Below are 20899 nucleotides of genomic sequence, written 5' to 3' on the forward strand. Positions count from 1 at the left end.
TTCACGCCTTGGCACCGGTACAGCGGGGACACCGCTGTCTCCGCAGTTTGTGCCCAGGGCCCCTGGGTGGAGATGGCTGAGGAGTGGACGGGCCACATGACCCCCGGCAGGGCCGTCGTGGGCACCACCCTCTGACACCCTCCAGGGGGCAGCCGGGCGCCAGAGCCAGCGCGGCTCCCAGAGGGCTGCTCTGGCCAGTGCAGGGAGCCCCGGTGTCCCTGGCGTGCGGGGGGCCGCCAACCGTCCACCCCAGGGCAGCTCAGCACTCTGCCCCATCACGGCCCCTCAACGCCCAAGCCCTAGGTGGAGGCGATGCTGGGGATGGGGTGGGGGGTCAACACGATTTGTCCAAACAGGAGAAGGCGATGTCCCTGTCACTCCCGAGACACCCCCAGCCCTGTGTGTGGCTTTGGGCCATGTGGCCTACGGAGCAAGGTTGGCCCCTTAGTCCCTTACGGCCCCATAAGCTGACGGGAGACGCAAACAGATGCCAAGGTCACTCAGACAATCGCACGAGGTCTGGACCAGACACCGGATTCGAGAGAACACTCCCCCCCAGAGGAGGCTCAGCCGGAAGGCGCGCCGCCCACTCAGCCAGAGTCCCGGTCCCCCGTCTCCAGCAGGAATTTGTCTTGGCGACCCAGGGAGCCCTTAGAATTTGCACATGCGTGTGCACACGTGTCCCCGACACTCCACCCTGAGGGCCCCAGCACTCACCAACTCCTCCCCGATATGCTCCCAGGTCTCCGCAAGCCCGCTGCCCAAGTCTCCTGACGCCTGCAGGGTTGATAGGAAACAAGCCGGTGACCGAAGCCCCCCAGCCCCCCGGGAGCTTGGGGTGGGGGGAGAGCGCGGGCTGGGTGGGGGGGTCAGGGTGGTCCTCGACAGGGCACGTGTCCATCAGACCACTTAGAAAGAAAGGCCCGCGGGAAACGAGCTCAGCGACTGGCCGGACACACAGACCCGCACGAACGTATTCCTTCCTCTCGACGGGTCATCCTCTCCCCGGGACGCTGTCCTGGGAAACAGCCGAGGGGGGAGGCCCCGCCCAGGGACCCTGGGGCTCGGACTCAGCGTGAAGGTCACGCCCCCTCTCGCCTGCCCTGCTCCCTGCACACGGCTGAGACCTGGGTTTGCCCTGGGGACACAGGTCTCCTGCCCGTCTGTCCTTCACACACCAGAACTGGTGTGCCTTCTGCCTTAGGTCCCACGGGACAGTGTGCACACGCACACACACTACTGCACACGCACACACACTCTCACACACACACATTTTTTGCTCTGGCGACTACTAGTGACTCTATTGCCAACTGGCTATTCTAGGGGTGATTTTTAACCTTTAGGTTCTGTGTTTCTATGTGGAAAGTTCTAGGCAAGGGAGGTTCTTTCTCAGGTTACAGGTAGATAGAAACGTAATCCCAGGTAACATCGACCCAAAGTGGCATCTTTCAAAAGGGACCTTCCTGGTCCCATTACTTTGGGTTTCCAGGCAAGGCCACCCCACTCCCGGCCTTGAGTCCCTCGTCCCACAAGGTGGGGGAGGGGAGGGAGCCCCCTGCCTGAGCCCAGCCAGCGGCCACTCACCCTATCGTCATCGTCTTCCTCGTCCTCATCCAGGCAATGCAGGGGGCTCACCTGGGGGTCCTCACGCAGCCTCAGATCTGAGATCAGGCCCTGAACACAGAGGGGAAGGTCACCAGGGGTCCCAAGGCAGGAGGCCCAGGGCGCAGGGAGACCCCGACTCAAGCTACAGCCAGCTCGGAGCCCGGCACGTCTGAGGCCGATTCCAGGGGTGACATCACAGCGGGTGACACCACAGCAGGGGACACCACAGAGGGTGGCATCACTCCCTCCCTCCCTCCCTCTTCACCATGAACGCTCATCACCCTCTCGCGGGCTCCCCGCTCCCTCCGTGGCCCCAGCCCCACACTAAGTGCCAGGACACAGCACGAACACATCTCTCGGGTCCCAGTGCAGAGAACAGGTCAGCAGTGTGCAGTATCCTTGGAGGCGGTGTCCCCTCGGGGCACGAGGTAGACGGCACCGGCCGGGGGGAGGTCGGGGCAGCAGGCACGGAGAAGATGCGGGACCCCCGCTCCTACAGAAAGCCCAACGCTAGGGCAGAGCCACCACCAGCTGGGATGGCACGATGGCCGAGCACCTCAGCCTGGCTGCACCGGGGCCTTTGCCATGAGGTCTCCTGTTCCCCAGAGGGTGACACAACCACAGGTTCTGAATCGCGGCCGAGATCTCGGAGCCACGTGCGTGAGGCCGCTGGACCCCAGGCCTTTGGTGCCCTTTCTAGAAGGCTTCCCTGCCTGGGAGTTATGAGTATTCACACATGCTTTCCTGGTATTTCTTTTGTTTTCATTTTAATCCACGGGATTTATCGGTGCATCTTCTCCTGAATAGAGACCACATTTCATCGAGTCTAAGATGCACATTTTCACAGCTCTTAATACAGACCAGTTTAGGTCAGGAGCTGGCAAACTTTCTCAGTCAAGGACCAGATGGCGCATATTTCCAGGTCTTTGTTGACGCTGCTCTGCAGCCGTGTCGGGAAGCTGACCACAGACGGTTGGTGGACGCTGGACGCAGCTGCTCCCACCAGACCGTACAGGACACTGAAACATTCACACCTCACAAAATATTCTTCTTCTTTTGGTTTTTGCAACCACTTAAACATGCAAAAGCCTTTCTAGTCGTGGGCTGTATAAAAATAGGCGGCGGACGGGATGTCCTCTGGCCGTGTGCCGACCCGGTCAGGTTACTGTTTATCCCCTAAGTGCCCTTCACACTCCCTTTATCACTGATCCTCCGTCTCACGGCCATCCTGCTCCACACGTGACCACAAGCCGACAAACACCCCCGCGTGTCCCCATGAGCCCTCGCCTGAGGGCTCCACTCCTCTCTCCAGGCCCAGCTCAGGCCACCTCCTCCAGGAAGCCCCACGGACTCCCTCCCAAGGATCAGCACCTCCGGGGGCCAGTTCTGCCTGGCTCCATACTCCCCCTTGCACCTCCACTCCCACAGACAGTGAGGCCTACGGAGTGGGACACCTCGCCTCCCTGTGTGTGTGTTCATGTGTACACATCACGTGTGTCACGTGCACGTGGATGTGCACGTGTATACATGAGTGTATAAGTGTGTCATGCAGGTACGCGCATCGTTGTGTGTGAGCGTGCACCTGCATCCACGTGCTTATGTGCACACGTGGGTGTGTATGTGCACAGGTGTGTGTGCATGTTCAGGCACACACACCTGATCCTGGGAGGCGAATGAGGTCAGCTGGCCCAGGTGGGGGGCTGAGGGAGAACCCCACAGCCCCCAGTTACATGAGGTCCTCATGTCCCCAACACAACTCCCAGCCAGGCCTACGAGGGGAGGAAGGGGCCAAGGACACGGGTGGGGAGGAGATGCAGGCGGGGGGTTTCAGCTCCACCGTGCACATGTGACCCCCCCTTTCTCAAGTGAGCATGAGGGCTGGCCTCAGGGGCGGTGGGCCCTGCTCGGGGTTCCCAAAACTGCCGCGGCCTCACCAGCCGACGGGGGCACCAAGTCACCGACAATGGCGTCCTGTCACTGGTCCATCTCCGAAGGTTGCAAGAACAGTGCCCATTGGTGGGAACACGGGCCATCTTCACTGTTTTCCCCACCTGACCACAGCTCATTTCAGAAGCTCTAAGGCAGAAGCGCCCGTGGCTTCATGGCCAAGGCCCATCCTGCCTGGTGAGGCCCCCCTGCAGCTCCGACCCTCACACCATGGCGGGAGGCTGCACGCTTCTCACTCTCAGGATGACCAGCGGTTCCAGAAGGTTCTGCAGGACGGCCTGGCGAGGACCAGCACCGGCCTGGTGATGTCTGGGCCTCCAGGGGAAGCTGACAGACCACAGGGCTGGGGGGCGGGGGTCATGGTCAGCACTGCCGTCCAGGAGCCTGGCCCCTGGCTGGCGGGAGGGAGGTGGCGGCGTCTTCCCGGAAATGACCAGGCGTGTGGAGCGCCGTCTCCCTCAGTCTGAGCTTAGTCCATGGCTTCAGCTGGACCAGCGTGGACGCCTATGTCCAAGGTTAGTCCATGGCTTCAGCTGGACCAGCGCAGACGCCTATGTCCAAGGTTAGTCCATGGCTTCAGCTGGACCAGTGTAGACGCCTACGTCCAAGGTTAGTCCATGGCTTCAGCTGGACCAGCGTAGACGCCTATGTCCAAAGCTGAGTTCAGCTGCCTCTGCCGTTCACATCCAGCTCCATCCTTGCCCCCCCTGGGTCCCCCGTCACTGCCCCCCACAAAGCAGAAAGCCACCGTCGTCTTTGGAGCCTTGAACCAGCCTGCAGCATCCCCGCAAAGCCCACAGTCGGAGCGGAGCTGGCCCCTCTCATGGCGGCCGCGGGGGAGCTGAGGCTGTGTGCAGGGCTGGAGATCACTGGCGGGACACAGGATGGCCTGATCGACCGTGGGTCTGTGCAGGCATCGGGGTCTCTGGGCCCCGTGCGGTACGTGGATCCTACGGGCAGAAGCTGGTTGCCGGTAGAGGAGAGGCTGTGAGGGGCTGGCGGCCTGCAGACCACCCAGGGCTGGAGCTCTGGTCTGGAGAGGGACAGTCCACCCGGCTGTGATGAGGGAATTCGGCCGTGGGCAGTGGTTGGTCTATTCCCCCCTGGAATCCTGAGATGCTCCAACCACCAGGGAGGGCAGTGAGCTGCCGGGAGGGGCATGTGGAGGGTCTGTGTGCGGGAGGGCACACATGTGTGCATGCACGGGGGTTGGCCACTGGGCTCAGGTCAGTGGCAGCAGCGTGTTGGGGATGGAAATTCTTGGCCCACCCAGCCCTTCTGGAGGAGGAGGGACAGGGGGTCTCCAGGTGACAGAGAGTCATGCCAGGGGCGGCACGAGGGGCCAGATGTTCAATTTCTAGAAAGCCACACTCTGAACGGCGCTGGGGGCACTTCGTGCGTGACAGCAATGCGGGGAGGGCACGAGGCTCCCGGCAGGTGGAGGGCATCTGGGCATGACCGTCCCCACACGGACACTGTCCCCTGAGGCGAGGGTCCCCACACCAGCCGGCATCAGGCCAGCCGCTCAGCAACAGGCCGCCGGACGCCGGGAGGCATGAGGAGCAGAGGAGAAGGACACGCCCGAGGCCACGCACAGCTGGGAACACGTCAGTAGCTGAAAGGCCACGAGACCCGCTGCACGCACCGGACGGACTTGGAAGCAGAGGTTATGAAATCCAGACCGTTTGAAATCTGTCCTGTTGCTGCCTCGCTAGGGCCACTGGGCTTAGAGTTGTGTGCAGACGACCAGAGCCCCACGCCGTGAAAGCGCATCCCTAGTCACTGGTGCCAGGTCTATCTCCCTGGGACCCCAACTCCGGGCACCCCAGGGTTCTCCAGGGGGCCTCCCACCCTCCCCGTCTGCTCCATCTGGAAGGGCCGTGTCCCGGCCCAGGGCAGTGGGGCTGAACAAGCCTGCACAGGGGGTGGGTGGGCCGCAGCCCTCCTGGGCCTGCTTCGCCCCTCCTCACCCCCGGCCCCTCCCTCCTCTGCTGGCTGACCCCCCAGGTTGCCTGGTCCCTTGTCACCTGCCCCGGCTGTCTCTGTGATTGGCCCACACCACCACCGTCCCATTTCCCATATGTCCTGAACTGAGTGGCTTCTGACCGGCTTCCCGTATCAAGCCCCAACTCCTCAACTATTTGGGTCAAATTCTATTACAAGCAACTCTCTCCCTATTTCTCCGTTTCATGAAGTCAGGAAATTGCGTGACTGCTGCAGGGCCGTGACCAGTTACACTATGGGTCCAGGTCACTTCAGATGACTGACAGGAGTACTGGGAGAAGCTGGTGACAGTGACCTCTGGTGCCCCGAGCTGCCCCTCAGTCAGGAGCAGCAGGTCTGGTGTGGCTGGACTTGGGGGCCACAGCGAGAGGACTGAGGGGTGTCAGAGGATGCCGGCACTTTCCCTGCCCGCTGTGCTCCATCCTTGGGGCCAAGCCTGCCCAAACCTAGCGTGGCTGCTGGGCACCCTCTTGGCTTCAGTGGACCAATCACTTATTTCTTATATAACGTGGCCAACAAAGCCGCCTACTGAGGAAAATTCACAGCTTCCAGTGCCCTCATCGTAGAACAAGAGCAGTGAGTGCTCAACATGGGGGGCACAGCTGGAGCGCCGCCTGCGAAGCTGGGCCGCGTCTTGTTCCCAAGCACAGTCTTGCCCTGGCCCAGCACCGGTTTCGGACGAGGGTCCCAGGAGGTCTGAATAAACAGATGACTAAACCTCAACGGAAACCTGGGTAAAGAGGAAGATGGCTTCATAAAGAGAAAAGCCAACAAGAATGAGAAAACAGGAACACTTCCGACAAAGAGAAATTAAGTCAAGAAAATTCAACTACATAGTATTTGAAATAGTTAAAAAAAAAAAAAAAAAGAATGGGGTCAATAACCACTGAAAAAGAGTTGCAAGTGACATTTTAAGCAGCATGTTGCAACAACTGGGTGGAATTAGGGATTTCCCAAGAAATATTTATTACCAAACAAGCTCAAGAATAAGAATGAACGTGAAAGACCAAGGACGTTCATAATCTTTGTGACGGGAGAAAACAACAAAGGGTCTGCACAGATCGTCAGGAGGGGAGCCGGGCTGAGTGCTGGGTGGTCGGCGAGGGGCTGAGCACGCTGCCCCGGAGACCATCGGTGGGTACACCTGGCTCATTCCGCACCGCAAGCTCTGTGCTCATCTGGGCCAAGTCTTAGCAGTCACACATGCGCGTGATTCTTTCCCAAGAGTCTGAATTCAGAAAGGCTGACAAACCCTGTCCTAAACCCATCTCGTCTACTCCTCCCCCCAGGCAACACGCTTCACCTCTCACTTGGCTGGAGTCTGATCAAACTCCCAGAGAGAGATTCCTGGAACTGGAGTCCGAGGGGACAGAGGAGCCACACCACACTGGACTCAGCTGGAAGTGGCACGTTACAGCAGGGGGAGGGGCAGCACCTAACCCTGGTAAGCAGGGCTCCAGACAGAGCCGGACAGTCTCCTCTGCTTCTGTCTTCTGCATCTGTCTCTCTAATCTTCAAAGATTTTTCTGGGTGTCTATTCCAGGCCAGATTTAACCACAGGAACACTTTAAATATCCCAATGGTTAAAAAGAATGACTAGGTGAAAAGGCAAATGAAAAACTGGGAAATAAAATGTGCAGCGTATAAAACAAATGATCAGTGTCTTACATATATAAAGAGTTCATATAAACCAATAAGAAACAACTGAAGCCATTAAAACAAATATGCAAAGGACATAAACAGGCTAGTCACAAGAAGAAATACAAATAGCCAGTAAACACGTGAAATATTAAAGTTTGTTTTCACTCACAACTAAGAAATGCAAATTAAAACACCCAGACACTGTTTGCTTATGTATCTAACTGGCAAGTGTGTTTTGCACAGATGACCCCAGCCTGGTGAGACCCTCTGGCTGTCCTCGATGCAGGAAGGTGGTGACCTCTGTTAGCACCGTGAGACAGGCAACCCCTGTTCCCACCAGCACACAAGCAACTTTTGTTTTAAAGTGTTAAAGAAACATGGACCTTATGGGGGAGATTTCCGTCTAGAAAAGCCTGGGAAATCCCACAACAACTCGCCAGTCTACACAGGCCCTCCCTAGACAGAACGGCTCTCTCCAACTTCTCTCCAGTTAAACACGTTTGAGGATCAAAATGAAAACACGAAGAGGCCCAGTTTGGTATCAAAGTCCTGCTGGCTCCCAGACCCCACGGGTGAAAGTTCCTGCCAAAGGTGAAAGGTCAGCTTTCAGAACCGAGTCACCAGGACTTAGAACAACTTTAACCAAGCAGCCTTTGTCTGGGCAATAATTAACTTTCTGTCCCCTGGGGACACATCCCCCATGAGCACACACAGGGACCCCTGTCTGGACCGCCGGGCGGGGCGTGCCAGCTGCAGAGTGGCTGCAGTGTTAGAATTCAGGGACTTGTAGATCAGTGCCTGCTGGGGGTGCCCACGCACTGTTTCCAGGAGGCGGGCTCCAGCTAAAGGTTCCAAGAAGTGTGAGGGCCAAGGGCCCAGGAGAAAGACCCCGCTAGGATCTGGGATCTACCTCCCCCCAAAAGTGAAGGCCAGGGCCAGGCCTGGGGGAAGGGGCTTCCCTGGGGACGTGGTGGAGACCGCCACATGCCGGTCACCGCAGGGGAAATTCTGCCCACGCTGCTCTGAAGTGGAGGCCTGCCCTGGGCTCACCGGCCATGGGGCCACTGCACAATTTGGCAAAAATAATAACCAGCACAATGAATGCTGGTGCGTGGCATGACCCCCCGGCCCAGCCCAGCTGGTGTGCAGCCAGCCCCCAGAAAGGCCCCCACTCAGTGCTCCACTACCATCTTGAAATTCTTAATTTTCACTGTGCGTGCTCTGCTGCTGGGCCTGGACAAAGCCCCCTGCTCACTGATGGGGGGGCAGCACACCCACGTGCAGACACACATGGGGTGGGGCCCCTGACGGTGGCAGAGGTGGGTATCCAGTGAAGAAGGCGGTCCCAGACCAGCAGGGGAATAAAGCCCAGGGGGAGCTGGGTGGACCAAGGGCCTGCTCCCCCCGGGGTTCTCCTGTCCCCGGAGCCCCCGCCGCAGCAGGTGGGAGCAACCAGCGTCCCCATCCCAAGCCCGCCCCCTGCCCCGAGTGCTGGCGGCCATCGCGGTTACCTGGAACTTGTCGGGGTCTGCTCGGCCGGCCTGGGCCACGAAGAGGCGGGCGTCGGGCTCCAGCTGCAGGCCGCGTGGGGAGCGCGCCAGGGGCTGGCGCTGGACCTCCTTGCAGTCCACGAACAGCGCGGCGTGCGTGCCGTCCACGGTGAGGGCCAGGCGCGTCCAGCGACCGTCCAGCGCGGGCAGCGCGAAGCTGGCGGCCGTGTGTGTGCGGGCGGCACCGGGCTCGGTGTAGAGCAGCTGCACCTGCTGCCACGCCCCGCGCGCCGCCGCCAGCTTCACGCCCACCAAGACCACCGCCTGCGCCGCGTCCGTGACCGCGAAGAGCACGCCCGCGCGCGCCGACGCCGGCCGCACGCGCACCAGCAGGGAGAAGTGGCGGAAGAACGTGCTGGGCAGGAGGCTGCGGGCCGCCCAGCCGTCACCACCCACGTCCGCGCCGAACTCGTAGGCGGGCCCCACGTCGGGGTCGTGCACCAGGGCCACCTGCCCCGGCAGGGGCTCCCCGAGCAGCAGCTGCAGCCCCACCTCCATGACCTGGCTCTCTGTGGAGAGAAAGACGGCAGTGAGGCCGCGCACCCCCGGGGAAACAGAGGCCCGGCTGCCCTCCCGCCCGCGCCGGCGGGGACACAACAGCCACCTGCCCGTCCAGGCGCCGCGCCCGCCCCCACAGGCTCGCTGCTTCCAAGTGGGGCGCAGAGACCCTCCCAAATCAGCGTGGCGGGAGGGGCAGGGGCACAGCCCGCTGGGGACCCCGTCCCCCATTAGCACAAGGAGCCACCGCCAGGTGCCGAGGGCTCGAGCCCGCCCCCGTTCCCACACTGGAACCACAGGAGGAACGCACCAGACACTGGTCAAGGTACCCTCACCCACCCCGGACACTGGTGTAACTTGAAGACATCGAAACGTTACAAAAAAGAGAGAGATACACACAGGGGGTGCCCTGAGCTGCGTCTACACTAGGAACGTCCCGGAAACGAATTACACTCCTAGGAAGGGAGACCGTAAAAGGGGCCGCGTTTCTTGGGGGGCCCTTCTTAGCTGTGGTCTCCATGTCTGCTCACACTTGGTACCGCCCAACTCCACCCCAGCCTCCCAGGTTGCTGGGGGTTTTACCAGCTGGTGGCTGCTTCACGGGGCTCCTCACTGCCCAGTGTCCACACCAGGCGCCACACGCAACCGCCCGACATGGACGGGGCTGCCTGATGGACGACCCCGGCCTCCTCCCCCACCGACCGTTCACACTCGCGGCCCCACACTGCTCCACCCATCCTCTCAGTTACCCCCTGGGCTTTCGTCCCTCCTCCTCCTCGTCTGGTCAGCGACCCCCCACCAAACGGAGCCCCCTCGGCAGCATGGGCCCAGGCTGGGACACAGCCACGGTGCCTGGACCCGCCCGAGCCGTGGGTACAGCATGGACGGTGCTGCTTCCCAGGCGTGCAGGGGCCACTAGTGGCCTGGACTGATGATCGCTGGGACCGGGGGTGTCCAGGGCTGGGGGCGGCAGGGCCTACCTCTGTACAGGGGACGTGGTCACTGGCCGCCACAGGAGGGGGAAACACCACTGCGGGGAGAGGCGGGTTCACCAGTGGCTTCCCTGAACGCACACACTGCCAGGCAGAGTGGGGACTTGGGGGCCGTGGTCTGGCCAAGGGCCCCCCCAAGGCCTTTTCTCTCAAGACCCCCTGTAAATCTGGGCGCAGTCTGCCTCCAAAATGAGGTCCACCAGGAGACGCTCTCCTGGGGAGCGGCTGCTGGCGTGTGGGTGTCCGGACTAAGGCGCGGATGAGCCCACCAGTGTGCACGCGACTGTGTGTGCAGGTGACAGCGTGGCTGCGTCCGTGCGTCAGTGTGTGGTGGGCGCCTGGAGTCTGGCCCCCGAGCGCAGGGTCAGGCCGACCCGGGACTTCCTGGGACAAACCAGAGGGAAGAAAAGCTGGACCCCAACTTCCTAAGACAAGCCGTGCCTTTCAAAGAGCCCCCTGAGGACAAAATATGAAATGAGAAGAGACAGGAGGTGCCCACACGAAGGCCAGGGCTTTGGGTACCCGCCAGGCTGGTCCTTCCCAGATAGCGGCGTCTCTGCGTGGTCCCGACTTCCCACAATGTGGGCTCCCCCTCGGCCTCACCCTGCCCCTTGCAGTGCCCCTTGCAGGTTAAGACCCCTATGCAGATGAGAAGTGGGGAACAGCCAGGGCAGTGCAGACAGCAGCATTCGCAGAACAGTGGCCTGGCCTCAGCGCCTGCCCAGGGTAAATGGCCCCTCAGAGGGGCAGGGGATCTTCACCAGTACCCTGGGCTCTGGAAGGCCAGCAGTCACGTCCTGCTCAGAGACAGACACTGCTGTCCACCCAGATGGCGGCTGCTATATGGTCCCTTTGTATCAGAAGTACCCAGGGCTCAAGTGTCCACTTGGGGAGATGCTCTAAGATTAGGAAACAGGACCCTCACCAGCCTGAGTGCCAGTGGCCCCAGTGTCCCAACTCAGCTGCCCCCAAAGTTAAATATGGATGTGCCCCAGCAGCGCCCTTCCTCCCAGGCAGCTAGAACTTTTCCAGATTAATTGAGAACACAAGATGCAGCAGCCGTTGACGTCCTGGGCTGGAAGACAATAGCGTGTTATAGGGACAGCCCAGGGACCCCAGAGATGCATGAGCAGTTCCTTTCCAAAGTTCTCCCGTTTCCTCTCCATGAAATTCTCCATGGTTCCCATCGGGAGTAGGCCTCCGAATGCCACAGCCCTAAGATCACTGCTCCATTCTCCAGTTACAGGCGCCTTGAGCAGCGGATGTGGCCACACCTCCCTGCAGATCTGGCAGCTGCTGTGCTGCAGGTGCTGGCCCGAGGCGCTGGCCCAGCTGTCTCGGGAAGGGAACCAGTACCTCTCCAGAGAGCGAGTGCCCAAGCCAAGCTCTGGGAGCTCAGAGGTACGCCTTGCTGGGAACACAGTGGGTGGCACCTACATACGCCAGGGCCCTCTGGTCTGCCGCACTCACTTCAGATCAAGGAATCGGGGACTTGCTAGTTGAAGACAGTTTCCCTTTCAGCAAACAGGCCATCCAGGACCAAGTGGGATTTAGCCCAGGTACTTAAGTTTGGTTCAACATTTGAAGATCAATTAATGGAGTCCATCACATCAACAGACTTAAGAAAAATCACATGGTCCTATCATTAGATGCAGAAAAAGCATTTTATAAAATCCAATGCACATTATGATAAGAACTCTTAGTAAACTAGGAATAAAGGTGAACTTCCTCAAGTTGATAAAGACTATCTACTAAAAAACTACAGTGAACATCATACTTAATGGTATACTTAACGGTGAGAAAGTTGAAGCTTCCCCACTAAAAGCAGGTACAAGGCAAGGATGCCCCCTCTCACCACTCCTTTTCACCATAATAGCTAATGCCATAAGACCAGAAAAGGAAATAGAAGCACACAGATTGGAAAGGAAGAAATAAAACTATCAATCTGCAGATGACATGAAAATCAAAATGTAGAAAACCCAAAACAATTATCCAAAAAATACTCCTGGAACTAGTGATAACGGCAAGTTTGTAGGATATAAGATTAGTGTACAACAGTCAACCATTTTCTATATACCAGCAATGAACAAGTGGAATTTGAAATTAAAAACACAGTACCATTTACATTAGCACCCCCAAGATGAAATACTTATTTATATTTATACCAGGTATAAATATGACATATATGTGTACAAGATCTACATGAGAAAAGCTACAAAACTCTGACAAAAGAAATCAAAGAAGAACTAAATGAATGCAGAGATATTCCATGTTCATGGATAGGAAGACTCAATGATGTCAATATATCAGTTCTTCCCAATTTGATCTATAGATTCAGTGCAATCCTAATAAAAATCCCAGCAAGTTATTTTGGGGCTATAAACAAGTCAGTTCTGAAGTTTATCCAGAGAGGGAAAAGACCAACACACTACTGAAGGAGAAGAACAAATTTGGAGGACTGACAGTATCTGACTTTAAGACTTATTATAAGCTACGGGAATCAAGACACTGTGGTATTGGTGCAAGAGAGACAAACAGATCAATGGAACAGAACAGAAAGCCCAGAAATAGACCCACATAAATACAGTCAACTCATCTTTAATAAAAAAATCAAAGGCAATACAATGGGGAAAAGATAGTCTTTTCAACAAATGGTGCTAGAACAACTGGACATCACATGCAAAAAAAAAAAAAGAATCTAGACACAGACCTTACACCCTTCACAAAAATTAACTCACGATGGATCACAGACCTAAATGTAAAATGCAAAACTCCTAGAAGATAACATGGGAGAAACTCTTGATGACCTTGGGTTTGGCAATGACTTTTTAGATACAACACCAAAGGCACAATTCATGAAAGAACTGACAAGCTGGACTTCTGTGCTCCAAAAGACACAGTTACGACAACGAGAAGACAAGCCACAGACTGGGAGAAAAAATTGCAAAACACACATCAGATAAAGGACTGTTATTCAAAATATATAAAGAACACTTGAAACTCAACAATGAGAAAATGAACAGCCTGATTAAAAAATGGACAAAAGATCGGAACAGACGCCTCACCAAAGAAGATATACAGATGGCAGTTAAGGACTTGAAAAGATGCTCCAAATCAGCTGTCATCAGGAAAATGCAAATTAAAACAACGAGGGAATTCCCTGATGGTCCAGTGGTTAGGACTTGGTGCGTTCACTGCCGAGGGCACAGGTTCAATCCCTGGTTGGGGAACTAAGATCCCACAAGCCGCGTGGCTCGGCCAAAAAATAAAATAAAATAACAATGAGATATCACTATACACCTATCAGAATGGCCGAAATCTGGAATATAGACAACACCAAATGCTGGAGAGGATGTGGAGGAACAGGAACTCTCATTCACTGCTGGTGGGATGCAGAATGGTGCAGCCAGTTTGGAAGACAGTTTGGCGGTTTCTTACAAAACTAAACATACTCTCACTATAGGAACCAGCAATCATGCTCCTGGGAGTCAAAAACTTATGTCCACACAAAAACCAGCACATGGAAGTTTCTGGGAACTTTATTCATAATTGACAAAACCTGGAAGCAACCAAGATGTCCTTCAGTAGGTGAAAAAATAAATAAACTGTGGCCCATCCAGACAATGGAATAGTATTCACAGCTAAAAAGAAATGAGCTATCAAGTCAAGAAAAGACATGCAGGAAACTTGAATGCATATTTCTAAGTGAAAGAAGCCAATCTGAAAAGGCTACAGGCTGTATGATTCCAACCACATGACATTCTGGAAAAGGCACAACTATGGAGACAGTAAAAAGATCACTGGCCTCCAGGAGTCAGGGAGGAGGGACGAACAGGTGGGGTGCAGAAGATTTGTAGGGCAGTTAAAATACCCCTCGTGACACTATAATGGTGGATACATGTCATTTACATTTGTCAAACGCACGACGGAACATATAACACTAAGAGTGAACCCTGAACTTTGGACTCCGGGTGATTGCGATGTGCCAGGGCAGGTTCATCAATAACAACAAATGTACCACTGGGTGGGGGTGTTGACAGTGGGGAACTCTCTGGACCTTCCTCTCAAGTTTGCTGTGAGCCTAAAACTGCTCTAAAAAAAGTCTTTTAAAAAAATTAGGCAAATGATAACAAAAAGTAAGCAAATATTGCAACCCTATTATCAGATAAAACAGAATTTAAGATGAAAGGCATTAAGTGGGACAAAGGGGATGGTAATTTTGACAATCCACCGAGATGTGATGAGCCCGGTACCACCCCGTGCACCCAGGATGCATGGCAAAAAGGGGAGAAAGTCCTCATTCACGATGCAGACCCTGAGTCTCTCTCCTGCCCTACTTTCCCGTTAAGATGGGACATAACCACCTCAGTAAGACAACCTGATCACGTGTCTAAAGAAAGTCTATCCTGTCCCTTCCTCACACATGGCAGTGGTCACCAAGTCCAGACAGCTGTGGGGTTGGGGAACCTCATCTCAGCATCACAGAGCAAACCCACAGAGAAAAAACATCTCAGAAACATGCAGGACTGGGAAGCATCCTAAACAAATGGAGAGGTGACCCAAGTCCCTGCGGACATGCCGACATGTTTATCACGTTCAGATTTGCGCACACATCCACCATGACCAATCACAGCCTCGGGGAATGTTTCTGATGATCTAAGAGAGAAAGTGCCCAAGGGCATCCGAGGAGTCTTTGAAGAAGGCCACGCATTCCTAGTGGGGCGTGTTACCCAGCACCCAAAACTGGGATGCACAGGGGCTCTCGGGCCGCCAGTCATTAACACAGACGTGAACAATCGAGGAACAAAGAAATCGGGAGGCTGAGCGGGGCCACTGGCCCTCCAGCGACACAGGGAGGCTTCCCAGACTCTGTGCAGGAAGAGACTTTCAGGTGCACAGAACGTGATCCCACGTCCACAAAGCAGAACTCACAAGTATGTGTGGGTGCACACACGTGCACGCACATGCTATGGCAGCAGAGTAATGGGCCCCAAAGATGTCTGTCCCGCAACGCCTGGAACCTGTGAGTTGTCACTGCACTCGGCAAAGGGGACTTTGCAGATGTGATTACGGGGACGGCCCTTGGGATGAGACCATCCAATCTAACCAAGAGCTGAGCAGAGAACCTCTCCCAGCCAGGGCAGAGAGCCAGAGAGATGCAGCCTGAGAAGGGCTGGCGGCACCACTGGCCTTGAAGGTGGAAGGGGGCCGTGAGGCAAGGAACGCGGGCCGCCTCCAGAAGCTGGAGAAGACAGAAGCCGAATCTTCCCTGGAGCCCCAGAAGGAGCACAGCACTGCAGACACCTTGCTTCTGGACCAGAGCAACGGATTTCAGACTCCTGACCCCAAAGGTGACACACTTGTGTTGACTTGAGCCCCTGAGTTTGTGGTCATTTGTCTCAGTGGCCACAGGGCACTCACACACCACATGTGTGCAAATCCACAGAGACGCCCCCCACAGGGAGCCGTGTCCGGCCCTCCCTGTGAGGCCCGGACCTTGACAACTGTGTTCACGACTGGGTCTGGGATGAAAATCTAACACAGGGGAGAAGCAGCGGAGGACGCCATGAGAGCAGGGGGGCCTCAGGGGCGAGAGAGGCAGGTGCAGGCGGTCCTGGGGCCAGCACGTGCACGGTGGCAGGAGGAAGGCCCGCTCTGAGCAATGGCCACGCTGCACTCTCCCTCCTCGGGACTGAGGCCGCTCACCTGCAGAACCGGCCCCTTCCAGTGGGGCCTCCCCCGACACCCCGGGCGCCCTCTCCCCGACCCCAGCTCCATCCTCGCTCCCAGGGGTCAGCCCCCCCGCTGGCCCACCCAGCAGGGACCCGGGAGGACCTGGGACGGACGCTGCCCCACCCACCCCTGTGTGGAGGCCTCACTCCCCAATCTCTGGGGCCTGGGGGACAAGAGACCCTCCCGAGCAGTGCACTCTCCCCACGGCACCACAGGGAGGGGAGGGGAGGGGAGGGCAGGGGAGGGGAGGGGGCCGGGACATGCACGGCCCACCAGGGACCGGCCAGGCCCGCCAGGCAGGGGGCGGGCACGGCTCAGGGGCCCAGCCTGACCGCAGACACCGACGGAGCTGCCAGGGCCTCGGCGGCGGCAGCCGCCCTCCCCTCCCCTCCTGGCCACACGGTGCTGGGGGCCCCGCACGGGGGTCCACCCGACCACCTCCCCGAGCCCCACACCGCTGGCCGCGAGCCGGCGCCAGGGAGGAAGCCGGTCCAGGGGGAGGCGCTGTGATGGGCTGTACAGGGCCGCGGCCTCGGGCTGCTGTGCACCCGTCCACGCCCCACTGGCCACCGTGAGGTGAGGGGGCCCGTCTCTGTCCCGGGGTCTGCCACCGCCCTGCAGGACACACTTGAGAGGAGGGACGCAAGTGGTGGTACTGCGGGGGTGCGGGGTCCCTGCGGGCAGCTCTGCTGGGGCCTGGGAAGGAGGCAGAACCCGCGGCTCAGGCCTCCGCCCAACCCGCCCCACGGCCGGCACGAGCAGCCCCAGGACCTCCCCCGGCCAGAGCCAGTTTCACCCCAGGGCCGCCCTCCCCGGCCAGGCCTCCCCCCTCCGCCTGCCCCTCCCCCACTGCACACAGGGCTGGCCCAAGGGACTGGCAGTGGGCAGGAGGGGCAGGGCACTCCAGCCCCGGCCCCGTGGGACACCCCCGGCCAGGCCACAGCCAGCAGGGCCCCTGGGGTGGTGGACGTCCGAGCGGCTGACAGAAGAATCCCGCAGGCTTCTGCTCTGAACGCGGCCTCAGGCCGCAGCCCTGCCAATGTCTGCCCACGCCCAGTGAGAAGTCCCCTTGAGGCCGCTCCACAGACCGGGCCAGCTGCAGTCAAGGAAATTCCACACCCCGCGCAGCCCTGCCTGGGCCCTGCCGGCACGAGGCCCATCCTGCACGAGCCCCCGGCCCCGGGCCCACTGTGGCTGAACCCCCAACCCAAAGGGGACCTGGGCCCAGCAGCGGGATGTGTGTGCCCAGGGCTCTGAGCGGGCAGGCCTGGCCCTTCCCTGCTCCCTGCCCCTGCCCTGTGGAGGTGGGCCTTTGTGTGGCACCGGGGGCCCTCCTGGCAGGACACCTCCCCGCGGGGCTGCCCCCGCCCCACGCGCTTGGTGGAGACAGGGCAAGGCTTGCTGGGGGACACGGCACAGAGGCTGGAGGGCCCGGGCTGGCCCAGCGCTCGGGTGCACCGGGCACTGACTGCGTGGGGGGTGAGGGGGCACGCAGCTCGCTGCAGCCCCCGCCCTCGGCGTGAGATCAATGCCCTCCGTGCCAGCAGCCCGGGCAGGCCCCTGCCTCTGCCCTCGGCCCCGCTCTCAGGGACAGCCACAGGGCCCGTGGGCTCCTCACGCGCCGGGCCCTCCCGGACAGGACCCTGCCCGGGCTGTTCTCGGACACCCTCCTGGCCATCCTGCTCACACGCAGGCCTCAGCCACCGTCGCCCCTCAAGCAGCATCCCCACCCGTCTGTCTGCAGAGGCCACGGCCCCTCCTCCCTCTCCTTCCCAGCCCTTGCTTTGCTTCTTCCTCGGAGTGGGCACCCCCCGTCGTGGGCGCTTGCTCCTGCCCTGCCGCGGCCTGGGCATTGGCAGCCACCTCCTCGCTGCGTCCCAGGCCTGGCCAGGGAATCGCCCATGCACATCCCTCAGGGGCCCAGCAGAGTGACACCCCTTCTCGGGGTCCAGTGCAGGCGTCCCACCCCCACTGGCCCAGCTCCAAAGCCCAATGACTTCGGAGACCAATGAGTGGGTCAAGGCTGCTCCCCACGGCACCACGGTCGGGGGGGTTAGCAGTACACACACAGCAGGGCACGGATGGGCCCGCAAGTGCAAATGGGGAGCGGGCTCCACTCAGGGGCCCAGCCACACCAAGGGCGCAGAGGGAGCTGGTGGGCCCTAGGAGGCTGCGGCGGCCCGGCCCTCTCCCCTACCAGCCACGTGGTGATGAGGCGAGGTCCATGTGGGGGGACGTGGCCCCCAGGAGGGAGTGGCCCTTTCGCTGCCCCGGGGTGGAGAGGCTCTGGAGCTCACGGACCGGCTGGGGGGGCCCCCGTGAGCCCCTCAGACTCACTGACCGCTAGATGGTCAAGACCTCTCGACCTTAAGAGCAGCAAGCCCCCCCCGTCCCTTCCGCCCCCTCGACCGTGCAGGCTGGGCACAGTGGCTGGGAGCAGCAGGCAGAATTCGGTGGGAAGTCCTGTCGCCATCCTGTGCCTTGGCTCCCCCTCCGCGACAGGCATGTGGCAGGCGACCTCAGAGCGTGGGGGACCTGCCGTCACGCACAGAACCTCTGGTCGCGAGCACGCCTCTCGGCCTCCCCAGACCTCAGCCTGCCCCCTCCAAAGGAAGCAGCGCACGCCGTCCAGCCTCCCGAGGGCACTCGCCCGGCCGGACCGACGGGAAGGCGGGTGGCGGGCCGGCCGTTACCTGCAGGCGGCCCAATGAACACGCAGCGCCCGTCCTCACGGGCCGGGAGCAAAGCGCAGGGGAACGGCAGCCCGCGCCCGTCCAGGCGGCTCCAGCACGCGTCCTCCAGGGCCTCGCAGAACTGGCGGCAGGGCGGCAGGCCGAGCAGGGCGCCGGGGCCACAGGCGGGGGCCAGCAGCAGGCAGAAGAACCAGGCCAGGAAGCGGTGGCAGTGGGTCTGGAGGAGCGCCCCCCAGGCCCGGACCGCAGCCTGCACCTCCTCGCCGCTCGCGTGGTGGAGGTGGTTGGGCAGCCAGAAGCGCCCGATGCCCAGGTGGCCACAGAGAGCCAGGGAGGGCAGTAGGGGCAGGCAGCGGCCAGCAGCCCCCAGCAGTGTGGAGTTGTCAGCGACACCAGGCCCCGCAGAATTAGCCACGTGGGGAACCCAAGCACCCCTGTCCCCACTTAGAGCCAAGAGTGCGGCGTGAGACAGCTTGGCAGAGGGGTCAGAGGAGAGAGCCCAGGGGCCAGCGTGCGCTCCCGGGGAGCCCGTCACCAGGGCAAGCGGAGGAGGCGTGCGCGTGCGGTCATCAGGGCGTCGGTGCTGCTGGCCAGGACGGGCTGCCGCGGGCAAGAGTCCCTCGCTGTCCAGCTCCTGGGGCCACCCCGGGGGCGGCTGGCTTCCCTGGGGAGGGGCCCCGGCCCGCGCGGAGGACAGAGGAGGTCTACCTGGGGATGGCGGTGGTACCGCAGGCTCCCTGAGCAGGGCCCGGGGCCTGTCCGGGGAGGGCGGCGGCTGGGTGGGCGCAGGCAGGGTGCCGGCCTCGGTCCTCTGGGTGTCCGGAGAGCTCGGGGCCCCGGTGCTCAGCCAGAGAGTGGTCCCGTCGTCCTGGGGGCCGCTGGAGGGCCCAGGGGTGGTGAGGGGGTCCGTGGGGTTCTCGGGGCCTGGCGTTCCCGCCGTGGCAGAGCTCTTGGTGGGGGTGGTGTCGTCCCACAGCTGGACGAAGCTCCGGATGCCCAGAGCCACATTCAGGATCTTGGCTCCGACGCCGGCAATGTTCTCCTCCTTCGTGTCTGGGCTCGCAGTGGAGGCCGCAGAGGGGACAGCGGGGGCCTGGCCCTGGCCCACCTCCGGCCTCTCCAGAGGCGGCTCAGGGCTGGCAAGGGCTTTCCACTGCTGGGTGGGGTCATCCTGGGGGGCCACGTGCGTGGTGGTGTCCTCTGTGGGCCGCACAGGTGAGGTGTCCTCTGTGGGCTGCACAGGTGAGGTGTCCTCTGTGGGCCGCACAGGTGAGGTGTCCTCTGTGGGCTGCACAGGTGAGCTGCCCGGGGGCGTAGAGGCCGGTGCGACCGTGGACCCGGCAGCGTTACCGGGCCACAGCCAGGACATCAGGTCAGCCCGGGCGGGCGCGAGGCAGCAGGCAAGCAGCAGCAGCAGGCCGCAGTGGCCGCGGCGGCCGCTGGGGTCCGGAGCCATCAGGCTGTGTGCACCACAGAGCAGCGGGCGGCCTCTGCCGTCCAGAGGCGGGGCCAGCCCGCCCCCGCCTCCCGCCCCTGGGCCCGCAGCCAGCTCCCCATTCATGCATCCAGGCGGCTCCTCCTTCTACCTTCCCCTTCCCGCTCTCAAGGAGGAAAACAGACACGAGCCTCTACCCAAGGTGACAGGCCCCCTCGAAAACGTCTCACACCTCCTTAAAGCAGCCGCAGACGCTCCCTCCACCAGAGGCCAAGGGGCACTGACAGAGCAGAGGACTTCCCAGCTCCGTCCCCAGGCCCTCCCAGACTGCCGCCGAGTCCCTGGCCCGGAGCGTGGGCACGGGTGGGCTCCGGGCCAGCACCCTGCGGTCCCCTCCAGAGCGGGGGCGCTCCTGGGTGCTCTGGAGCTTTGGGAAGGACCCTCCTCCTTGCCCTGCAGCCTGCAGAGCCCAGACCCAAGAGAAAGCGCCTGGCACAGGTCCTCGGGGCGTCTGTCCTGCGCGTGGCTGGGAGCCTCAGGACACCGGGGTACAGCCCCTGGCCCCCCGTGCCCACCATGCTCTGCACTTGGAGCTTCTCTGACTGAGAACAGCCTGGAAGCCTGGCCTCAAGCCACGGCTCTGGGGCAAAGCTGGAGCTTAGAAGCCACTGGATTCGCTGTGAGTCCGTCCTTCTGTTGCAGCTGCTGCCCTGAGACGGTAGCTTCCCGTCCCTGGGGGCTGCGCAGTCACCTGTTCCGCAGCCTGCCCCGCTCTGTCCCCCCGCAGACACCCGGCCGCCC

At 60.2% G+C, this 20899-nt stretch overlaps 1 protein-coding gene across 8 annotated transcripts in view; it reads right to left on the reverse strand.

Moving 5' to 3' along the window:
• Nucleotides 1-20899, reverse strand: part of COL18A1 (collagen type XVIII alpha 1 chain) — a 92696-nt gene that overhangs the window by 28298 nt on the left and 43499 nt on the right. For 4 of the 8 annotated variants that reach the window (XM_061193813.1, XM_061193812.1, XM_061193811.1 and 1 more), the window contains exons 1-4: nucleotides 18664-20138; nucleotides 8709-9256; nucleotides 1585-1674; nucleotides 718-777 (exon numbers count right to left, since the gene is read on the reverse strand). In XM_061193813.1, the coding sequence (XP_061049796.1) occupies nucleotides 718-777; nucleotides 1585-1674; nucleotides 8709-9256; nucleotides 18664-20119 (2154 nt within the window). In that variant the 5' untranslated portion in view covers nucleotides 20120-20138. Of the gene's footprint in view, nucleotides 1-717; nucleotides 778-1584; nucleotides 1675-8708; nucleotides 9257-18663; nucleotides 20139-20899 lie in introns of those variants that run through there. The other 4 variants (XM_061193815.1, XM_061193814.1, XM_061193817.1 and 1 more) reach the window with 2 other exon arrangements.

This window comes from Eubalaena glacialis, chromosome 6, assembly GCF_028564815.1.
Source record: "Eubalaena glacialis isolate mEubGla1 chromosome 6, mEubGla1.1.hap2.+ XY, whole genome shotgun sequence".
NCBI classification, from domain to species: Eukaryota; Metazoa; Chordata; class Mammalia; order Artiodactyla; family Balaenidae; genus Eubalaena; species Eubalaena glacialis.